This window comes from Fistularia commersonii, chromosome 16 (assembly GCF_037954325.1).
Source record: "Fistularia commersonii isolate RoL2024-O1a breed Wild chromosome 16, RoL_Fcom_v1.0, whole genome shotgun sequence".
Classification (NCBI taxonomy): Eukaryota; Metazoa; Chordata; class Actinopteri; order Syngnathiformes; family Fistulariidae; genus Fistularia; species Fistularia commersonii.
In genome coordinates this window covers 9,935,748-9,946,580 of record NC_141299.1, presented here as the reverse complement: position 1 = coordinate 9,946,580, position 10,833 = coordinate 9,935,748, and the positions used below count along the sequence as shown (strand labels likewise).

At 40.7% G+C, this 10,833-nt stretch overlaps 1 protein-coding gene across 2 annotated transcripts; it reads left to right on the top strand.

Moving 5' to 3' along the window:
• Positions 1-5,821: 5,821 nt before the first annotated feature.
• s1pr3a (sphingosine-1-phosphate receptor 3a) lies at positions 5,822-9,197 on the top strand. Of its 2 annotated transcripts, none has more exons than XM_086162300.1 (2): positions 5,822-6,060; positions 6,640-9,197. In XM_086162300.1, exon 2 carries the CDS (start codon positions 6,727-6,729, stop codon positions 7,924-7,926), a length of 1,200 nt encoding a protein of 399 aa, XP_086018426.1. In that variant the 5' UTR covers positions 5,822-6,060; positions 6,640-6,726; the 3' UTR covers positions 7,927-9,197. The 2 variants fall into 2 exon arrangements, with proteins under 2 accessions (XP_086018426.1, XP_086018425.1); XM_086162299.1 differs by having other exon boundaries at positions 6,637-9,197.
• Positions 9,198-10,833: the final 1,636 nt, after the last annotated feature.

The following is a 10,833-nucleotide window of genomic DNA, read 5'->3' as shown; positions in this document are numbered from 1 at the left end:
CATAAAGTGAAGGACATGGAGGCACCTTCACTTCCTGCAATTTCTAACAGTGAGTAGCTTTTCATTGCAATGAATGGAACCCAGCTGAGACATTCAATCCAAATTGTTTTATATATCCATGGGTAAGAAGTCACTACAGAACTCTGCATTAGCCCATTGGCCTCCAGGGACAAATATAGTGGAACAGTAAAAACTTTGTCTACTCAGTTACATACTAAACATAACTGGCTAACAAAGCTCAGTCTGCCGGGTACTCATTATGTGTTCCTATAGGTGGCAGAACATAGCTTGCAAAAGAATCGGGCAAGATACAACGCTGAACCAGTTGTTATGCGTATAACAGAAAAGCACATTCAATTTTATCATCATATTTTGGTTGTACACTGAAATAATGAATTAATAGAGATGCCGAAATACACCACAACATCAATAACAATGATATTCAAAAGAAAGTGAATACCAAGTAAAAAGACGGAAATGCTTTCACGGGAGTAAGAGACGTCAGGGGATCGAGGCACAAACAAAGGGACTCATCAGCAGAAATATGTCAAAAAAAAAGATTGTATGTTATGTTGATTCCTTTCTTGGGAGTAAGAAAATAAATAAATAAACAAATAAATAAATAAAACATGAAACAATGTATTCCCCCTGAGTGCATGTTGTTTGTCTTATGTACATATGTGAATTTGGGTAACACTCATGAATTTTCAAGACGCTGCAACTCAGAGTAACATTTTTCTTTTTTCTCAGTTGTACCACACTGCACCATTACAGATTTGTCTTTATGCTTCATAGTGGAATTATTTGTTCCTTTGCAAGCATTTCTTCTGCAAGCGGACATACCAGGTCAGTTGACCTATGAGAGAAGGTCCAGTGAAAGACCACACGCTTGGGTTATTTGTTTCAAGCGCAGGTTTTTAACACTGGTCTGTAAATCAATGCATCAATATGATATCAAGATTTTTCTATGAACAGAGTCCTATCGTTCCAGAAGAAAACTTGCCATGCTTAACACTTACTTATACAGGCAGAAAACCTAACTATCACATACTTACAAAACAGCTGTAGTCACTGATGCAAAAAAGAAAAAAATTGGAATTTGTGGTATCAGGATACATTCAAAATCTTCCAAATCCCATTTTTACCAGTTTGGATACTGTCGGTATCCAATAATCTTGCAGTTTTCATGCGCTTCCACCAGATACAGGTTCCCTTTTTTTGTGGCCACAGCATCAAATCATCAGTTCAGTCACTCAACCCCCTCCCCAGTCAAAGGGAAGGACCAGGAGTTTTGCAGCCTGCACTGATCTACTTCCACAACAATTATCACTTAATATAAAGTCTAAAGATCTCACATCCTTATGGTATGTTATGTCGTTTAACTGACTACCCACCAGCTTTGTGCAACAGTCTTCAACAGGTAATACTTTAAAAAGTCATAACAAGGAATAGTCAAAGCAATTTTCATGTAAGAGAAAGAACACCATTCAAGAAGTGTCCTTATATACCCAAAGGGGTGTGTCCTTTATTTTGGTCGAAAGCATAGCAGTGTTTCCACTGTTCAATAGGACAAAAAGGGAGATCAGAACTAATTATAATAATAATAATAATAATAATACATAGGTTTTCAATAGCGCTTTTCATGATGCTCAAAAACACTTTACAAGTGAGAGATGACTACTATGTTCCCAGCGAGGACAAGCATTACCTGGGATGAGTGACTTCTGAGCCCCTGCAGTGATGAAGGCGTGAGATGACCCACCATTATCGAGAAGTGAAGGGACAAGCAGTCTGGTCTGTTTTGGGAATCCATGATTGGTATTTTAATGTTGAGAAATAAATCTAAATGTCTCAGGATTGAGCCCTGATGAACGTCAGTGTTATCAGTGTTAAACTGGGAGGGTCTGGACACAGTTCCACCATTAGAGTTACCACAGATGGGACACACACCAGGAGGGTGCTAAGCTAGGAATTTCCAGAAAAGGTTGGAGGATAGAGGAATGTGGTGGTAAACTATGTTAGCATTTCTCAATTTTTTGACTTCCCTCATTACTGCAAACAACCAGAAAAAATTCACACAAACAGTGTTTAAGTTTTACACAACAAAGACCCACCCTTAACTAAGTCATTCATTTACATTAAATGCACACACACACACCAGCCATCTCTCCTCTGCTATTTTGAGCGGGATGTAGATAAAAAGCTTATCTAATAGAAGGAGCAAAGCCGGTTGTCAGACAAGCAGTCACCTTGTGCCCTGAAAGATCTAAAACCCCCACAGATAACCGACCAGTAGCACCATGATATCAGACACATTATCAGCCCTCAGAGCTCAACTCAAGACTTCCTGTAGAGACATGCCCCATATTTTAAGAAATAGTGTGTCATTCAATTACAGGATCATTTCTGTTTAGATGATGTAAGCTTATGTAGAAAGTGTTATGTTTAGATAATTTTGATCAGAATAAATGGGCAAAATAGCGATCTCTGCGAAATAGCGAACTATAATTACAATGCACAAATGCCACTTTCTTTTAGATTAACAGGATAGGAATCTAATTTATTTTGGAAAACAAGGTGAAGTCATAACAATCACATTATTATTTTTTTGAAATGGCCCTGATTGGCCATAATTTGGAAAATGGTCCCGAATTTTGCACTACCCCAGTCAAAGAACCTAAAATTGAATCTAGGATATAATTTAAAAAATCTTGTGTTCTTCTGGTTTACTGATTCTATTTTCCTGCTCAGTGGCACTGATACCTGCTACTGTCACTGAAGCGTTTTGCTCTGGTGTGAGTATTTTCTTGTCATAGCCCAGTATCAACAGGATGTGGTCACAATTAATACTGAGTCTCACCAACTCATCTTTTCCATAGAGTCAGGGGTGCTGCCAGGAAATTTGGCGTCCCTGAAAAAATGAGCATCCTGATATCGTAGCAACGCTTCAAAATAATCCCAGTTATGGTTCTGCTCTCCACAATCACTCAGATACCAAGCAAACTCTTTTGGCAGAAGGATTTTCAGTTGCATCATCGTCATTGTTCTTTATACGATATACTTTATATAATCTGTGTTTGGCTGTTGAACCTTTGCCAAGAGGTATGAATATGCTTTACATCTAAATGTGTAGTTTGTGTGTATATTGTGTGTATTATAATATAATGCTGCTATAATAGTGTGTCTGTACCAGTGGCAACATTCTTGTATGAGTCCTGCGGATGGGTTTCTGTGAGTGTGAGTGAAATACAGGGGTAGGGGGCAGTGAGTTGACGCCCCGAGAGGCCTTCCTTTTCCTCCACCGCAGCTATTTCTTTGTTCCCACTGCAGTTCGCATTCCCAAACTTTTAACTCACCCCTCGGGCTTACGTCACAGTGCCCTGACTCACAACACTTGTGCAAACGTAGAAGAGCAGAGGCCACATACAACAACCCACTGCTGTCATCACCACTGATGGCAAAATCCTTGACTGAAATTTTATTTAATGAGTGATGCCCTGGCCTGAAGCTACATTTACTCTCAGCACCACAGAACCAAACATCCAGGAAGTCTGTATCCAGCTTGCAACAACACACACCGATGTCCTTATAGAGTGTTTCCATATGGTTATAAATGGGTTGTCACCATGTCTGTACATTTCTTACTGCTTGGGGCAAAGTCAACTGCTCTTGAGGTCCTGTGATTTATTTTCGCTACAATGCCACCAACATGTGCAAGAAGTGGCTGTAACACCTTACGATAAGTGATACCCAGGAGGCAGAATTTTAAAGAAACTTCAAGAAAGCACTCCAGCCTTCCTCTTCTCAGCTTCTACTCTGTTTTTTCTCCCTCCTCCTTTTTTTTATTTATCATTATTAAGCTGTCACTCACTGTTGACAGTACTATCGTCCATCATTCGTTTTGTTTTGAGATCTGTTCTTCGTCAGAAAGTCCCAATTCCTTTTTTTTTTTTCCAAAATAGCTATATTCATTTGGGATTATTTTGTTTTATGTGCTGAAGCAAAATGTTATGAAAATAAATCATTTCAAAAAAAAAAAAAAAAAAAAAGGAGTTCAAAAAATTGATTTTCATGCTGTTTGGATATCAGTTTCAATGTGGAAATGCAGGAACTCATATTCATCTGTCACCAGCTGTAAGGTTGAGGTTTTAAAGTTTAACAAAGAGAAGTAGACTCTGTTGCACAGTTGGGCCGCAAAATGCCATGTGCTTTTGCAACGCATGTGACAACACAAATAACTCAAAATATCAGACCCTTCACAAACCAACATCTTGGATAGAGAAGTCACTTTGGTCTTGTTATCAACCTTCTATTTCCCGGTCATATCTCCCCCGAAGGAGAAAAATCCTCCACTGGAAGTTGGTATCTGAAACAATATTCCAAGATAAAGTTAGCTGAATACCAGAAATTACTATGATTCTAACATCCCTGAGAGGTAACAGCCTTTATAATTAGTCACACCATGTCTTTTTTTTGCCACACACGATGCAGCCGATACAAATTGCGGTCACAGGGATTTCGTTTGTCTAACACGGTCATGAGCATGTTTGCAAGCTCCTTATTTCCTTTATCCAGCTGTGGTCACTCTTTTGTTCCCCTCTGGGTCTTTAACAGAAAAAAATACATGATTGGTTCTCACAGAAACAATGGCAAGAAGTATTTGTACTTGAAGACATGTGAAATGGTGCAAAACAACCTGTTTTGCTTCTATTCTATAATTACTCATCTGTGACATGTACTCGCCTTTTTTTCTGACGGCGCTCTTACAAGAGTTTACAATTAACTCGTGTTGTCATCTCACTTTTCAGAATGTGTCATAATTCTTATAAATCAACAGACACGATGGAAACCTGCAGATCTTTGCATCCACAAATAGTTGCAGACAAAACCTCCAAATATGGCAACGCCACATTTAGACTGACATACTCTTTAAGAGTCTTATAAAGTTTTTTACATAATGCAAAAAAAGGGGGCATGACTGAGTGACTCTTCCAGTCCAGTCCTTTCCAGTTTACTTCGGTGGAAGAGGTCTGACCTATCTCACACACCAAAGGACCGAAGGGAACCAGTCATCTTTTTCATTATAAACACGAAAAACAATGACTCATGTAATTATTGATATAAAAGAGGTCCAGACTTTGTTGTTGAGTCATGGAGGTAATTGATTCTCATAAAAAGGGAGTTAGACACTCGTGTTTGTGTTATTTGGGAATATTTCGGGCAACTTCGGATCCGACGACAGAATCCGCATCCATCGTTTTTAATGTAATTTTATGGTTTTTATGGAAAGGAATTGTAGACGAGGTGGGGTGTGAAGGATTTACAGGGACAGGCACATTGAGAAGGTAGTTCACCTGTTTCCTGATCCAGCAGGGAAACGATTTAGCTACTAAAAAATAATTTTCCCCTTAACCGTCCGTGTTGAAGTGCTTTGGAAAAGGAACATCCTCTTCAAGGTGAGAGCTTGGGAAGATTCATGAGGGGGGTAACATTGCAATATTCATAGGATCAGGCCTGCTTCACAATGGGACAGACAATTAAGTAACTATCACCAAACACATGGTAGATATTCTCGATCAAAATAAACTCACCAAATCTGCACTTAAAAATTATTCAACTGCAGTGTAATGTATTAATAACAGTAATAAAAATTCAAAAATTAAACCAAACTCGCACTGCCAGCTTTTACGTCCTTCATTTTCTTTTTTTTTTTTCTTAAATTTGTATCTGGCAGTGAGACTTTCTGACTGAAATGGCAAAAGACAGAGAGGTGAGAGGGGAAATCCCGCCCCAAAGTGTAAACGCTTGAAGTCCAGCAGGAGCAGCTTTCAGAGCAGAGAGAAGCCGGGAGTTGCTGGATGTCTGGAAACTTCTGGCTGCCCTGAAATCATGGAAACTTTTTAAATAAGACACGGACTGTTAACTATACGCGTTTGCTTTCCATCCAACTTATCCAACTTATTTTCATCCAACGTGGATGAAACAAATCTTGAGGAGAAGTATATAAAAAAGTTGTGCAAACCTGTCGGGATATTGCAATGAGGCGAATTACTTGAAAAGGTAGGATTAGTAACAATTTATTGAAATTTCATAACTTTTTATGTTGAATTAAGATACCTGTGTCGTATATTTGGACTGAATAGCATGTTGTAATTGCAGTATATAGTAATGAATAGTAATTGTTTAAAGTTATTTTAAATCCTTTATCATAACTTCGTCTTTAGAGTTTATTCAGCTCTGAGTTTATAATTTACTTGAAAGGGAAGTTAGACATGCCTGTTGTTCTTCTTGTATTGTTATATATGCCTCGGGTTTTTTTGTTTTTTTTTAAAATCAAAATCTATCTTTTTTTCGTTCGTGTTATAGTTGTTTTTGTTTCATATTTGATTTTAAAAAGCCTAGCAATTCTTTCAGTACATCTTTAGAATGATTTAAAGGACAGGCTGATTTGTCCATAGACATTTTTTTATAATAATTATTATTATTATTTAATATAAACAGCCGCGTCCTTTACTTGGATATTGAAATAAAGTCTGCAGCTGCAACAAGCAAGTTCTAAGAAACAACCTTTGTAACTTGGGAGCGTTTAATGTGATTTTAAGATTAATTTTGAAATCGTGCACTGCGTTTGAACAGCAGGTCCTTGAGGAGGCTGTAGGATGCCGGGCTCTGCTTTGCTCTGTGTTGCGGCGCCCTCTGCTGCGTGATCGAGGAACGCCAGGCACGATGGCGAACATAATGGAGGAGGGGATGAACACTGTCATCGTCAACCACTACAATCACACGGGCAAGTGGGAAAGGCCTCGGATTGGGGGCGCCTGTAAGACAGCCGTGCTGCTCTTCATCTGCGTGCTGATCGTGCTGGAGAACATCACGGTCCTGTTGGCTCTGTGGAGGAACAAGCGCTTCCACAGCCGTATGTACTTTCTTATCGGAAACTTGGCTCTGTCGGACCTTCTCGCCGGCGTGGCCTATGTCGTCAACATCTTTACCTCTGGAAGCAACACCTACTTCTTGACGCCGGGGCAGTGGCTCGCCAGGGAAGGCAGTATGTTCGTAGCCCTCAGCGCCTCCACCTTTAGCCTCCTGGCCATTGGGATTGAGAGGCACATGACAATGGTGCGACTTCGTCCGTGTGAGACGGCGGGTCGTGGGAGACTCCTGGGACTGCTGGCCGCCTGCTGGCTGGTGTCAGTGCTGCTAAGCGCTCTGCCAAGCCTGGGCTGGAATTGCCTGAACAATTTGAACTCCTGCTCCACAGTACTGCCGCTCTACGCTAAGAGTTACGTTGCCTTCTGCATCAGCGTCTTCAGCGCCCTGTTGGTGGCCATCATCATCCTCTACATCAGGATCTATCGCCTAGTGACCTCTAGTGGTCGCAGGGTCAGCAGCAGGCCATCCGAGCGTTCGCTGGCTTTGCTGCGAACAGTAGTTATCGTTCTCGGAGTGTTCGTCATGTGCTGGGCACCGCTTTTCCTCCTGCTGCTAATGGATGTGGGTTGCAGCCCCCATGCGTGTCCAGTTCTCTACCAGGTAGACTGGTTCATCGCCCTGGCGGTGCTCAACTCTGCCCTCAACCCTCTCATATACACTCTGTCCAGCAGGGAGATGAGAGCCGCCTTTTTCCGGCTGCTATGCTGTTGCCAGACCGGTATGGAGCCCACTGGGACCCCGATGGTGGGAAACCCCCATCTGGGCACTGTCATCCCCACAGCAGAGAACAGCAAGACAAGTTTGGGTGGGGTCGGTGGCAGCGGGCCAGAGAAATCTACTCTAAACAGAGGGAAGGTTTCCGCGCCCATGAACTCGGACAACAAGCACGGAGATCCCTCGGCCACCGCGGTGCCACACCCCACGGGGCCTGCAGACCTACTCTCAGCGGTGCTGGTGAAGGCAGGGGCGCTCCCGCCCCTAAGCAAGTTCTGAGCAAAAGCACCTTAAAGAGGCCTTCCAGCCTCAAACAAGTAGACAAAAAACTGACAGAGCCCTGCTGAGGGCTAGCTCTAGTTTATACACCAGGGTAGAACTCGCATGGATGACATGTAGTTGTGATAATACCCTTACAGCCAAAAGAATCCACATTGTTGATTTCAGCCACTAGTAGCAGAAAGTCCCAAAATGACTTTACCAAAATGAAGGAAATACTGTGCTAACCTACATGGTGATTTATTATTAACATCTATGAAGCATAACAAGATAGATTCACGGTAAAAAAAAAAGTCTCGTATGCAGTCTTTTCTCGTTGAATAAATTAAACTACGTTCTATTAATGCCTCGAAAGCAAAGAATCAGCAAAGAATACGTTCTGTTTGTATCGTGCCCATGGGTATTATTTCTTAATAGTACATTTATCATACAGACACCATTGGGGCACTTTTATTTTGCATGTACTATACCCTAGCACAACAACACATGCATTTTCCACCACAACTATGGTTAACTATTTATTTTCTGTGAAAACATTTGTCACCTTAGTATAAACCGTTAAGGTACACTTTGTGCTTTGTGTGCATAAAACCTTTATGGTACTGGGACTTTATTATTGAATTTGTTATGACTTCAGTAACACTGTGAGAGAAAACATAGATGAAGGTATAGAGATGTGCTCATCTCAAACAAATGATGTGGGGTGAAACAAATTACCAGTTGAGACTGCTTTCTTACTCATTTTTCCACCAGCATGGTAAAAATATAACGTTTGACCTGATGGTGGCATCAGAGGAAGAGTGATGTTGCTTGAAATCAGAATGGTTCACCTGATGAACAGGGGACTACCTGTATTTCAAGCTCTGCTCGACATTACCACTTAATTCATTCCCACGGATAGTTTAGCGTTTATCAGTCCAAGCTCCTCTTCCTGAACAGGAGCCGTACCGTGAGCTGAACTTAACGGCTAACTGCACTCTTTGACTTTTTTTTTATGCTTTTATTTCACCGGCACATCTCGAAACCACTCACATCAACTAACCACTAGATAACAGGAGTGTTGGATGTGAATGATTTAATAATGGTAGATTGTAAATGGTTTTTCTGCCTCGGGTGGCGTAGTACCATTATATAGCAAATAAAATAAGATCTTAGTCTATTTTATGAGATTTTAATATGTGTCATGTTGTAATACTAAATCTATGACTTGCCTGCTTCCAAGCTTTTGTTTGTTAGTCCGCTACATAAACAGCCACAATGAAAATCCAAAAGGCTGATATTTTGTGGTTTTGTTTTGTCCCCTTATCTGTCATTTCCTTTCATCCCTATAAATGGTAGACATTCACACATATCACTCTGACATCAAGGATCCCATTAAAATATAAGCCATAAATATATTCATACTTTATTGCTGTAATTTATCAGTTTCAGACAGGAGGAGAGAAATGTCATTCATCTTAGCCAGTTACAGTATTTAACAACCCCTCATGAAGGGGACTCATGTAATTTTATTTCCGTTCACAGGGAGATTCGGGTCAGATTTAATAATGCAGAAACATTCTTGATATTTATTGTATTTGCCTGATGAGGTCAGGAAGCTTTGAGTCCTGAGAGGTAAATCAGTACGATGTGTTTTGTTACCATTGTGTTTGAATGAGAAGTGGAAAAATAAAGGGAGCCAAAGCCAATTTCTGCAATCAGATATCCAAACTGGTTGATTATGTTGCCATTGAAATATGTAATTAAACACTGAAAGCCTGGGAGTTTTCACATCAAACCTTACTGGACCGTGTTTAACTTACTGGACAAAAGTAATATATTTTTTACAGTTGAAGTTGGAAGTTTGCGTCTCTGTTCCACGAATTCTTGTTTGTTGTTCTTTTTTAAAAAGACATCAAGCATACATAGCAAGCCAAGCTGAGAAGCTACAGCTTAAAGGTTTCCGATTGCTTCCTGTCAGGAATGTTCGAACACTTCCTCCTCGGTTTTGCCAAGAATGATCGTGGCCGTATGACATTTGGAACATAAGGGAGTGTTTTGATGTGTGAGAGGTGTCGCGTCAATGCTGTCAGTAAAGCCCTTTCCTGCTACTCCTGATTTTTTCCTTTCACGTCCGGCTGGATTTCCTTTTTCCCTTGCTCCAACACTATCATTATGTTGATCCAGACCGTTTTTTTTTATATTTTTTTGGCTGCAGTTAGAAAACATATTCCTATTTTCGTACTTACATACTCTCAAGTTTCTCATTCTCTCCTTACCTAACATATAAATGGCGCTGTTTCTTAATTGGGTCAAATACCTGGATAAATCATGTTAACTAAATAGCCGTCACCAGTCCTGTTTGAGGATTTAGACATGGTGGATTTATGTCATTCTCAAAGCACAATGCCGATTTGCATATGAGTAATGTGAACACGACAGAGGACAAGAGAATCAAACACCCCACTGACATCATGATCCTGGCTTTATAAAGCTGTGAGGTAAGTAAGTTAGTGTGTTTCCTTGTCTGTGTATTTTTCATGTGCTACATTTTGTGTGTGTTCCTGCAGACAAATATGTATGTTTGCATGAGGTTATTTGGATTGAACAAAGGCTCCATCTGGCCCGGACCACTCAATATGCCAGGATGAACCACTTCTGTCACCCTCGAGCCCTTATTTGAAGCCGCTCAGGGTTGGAGTAGGGCTAGGCAGAGAAAGGCGAGGGGTTCCCTTTTGGAGGCTACTACACCTGCAGGGAGCTCCCGCTGAAGCCATTCTCGATTCAGTGGTGTTGCATGTCTCACACACGTTCTGTTGTGTAATGACTCTCTTTCTTTACCATCACCTCTACAGCTCTCCCACTCAATACAATGTAATTACACCTGGAACAATAGAAGTGAGGACGCAAGCAGACTTTGGTGATAAG

Excerpts from the sequence above, each read along its gene's own strand:
- s1pr3a (XM_086162300.1), top strand. The coding sequence starts at position 6,727 with ATGGCGAACATAATGGAGGAGGGGATGAACACTGTCATCGTCAACCAC.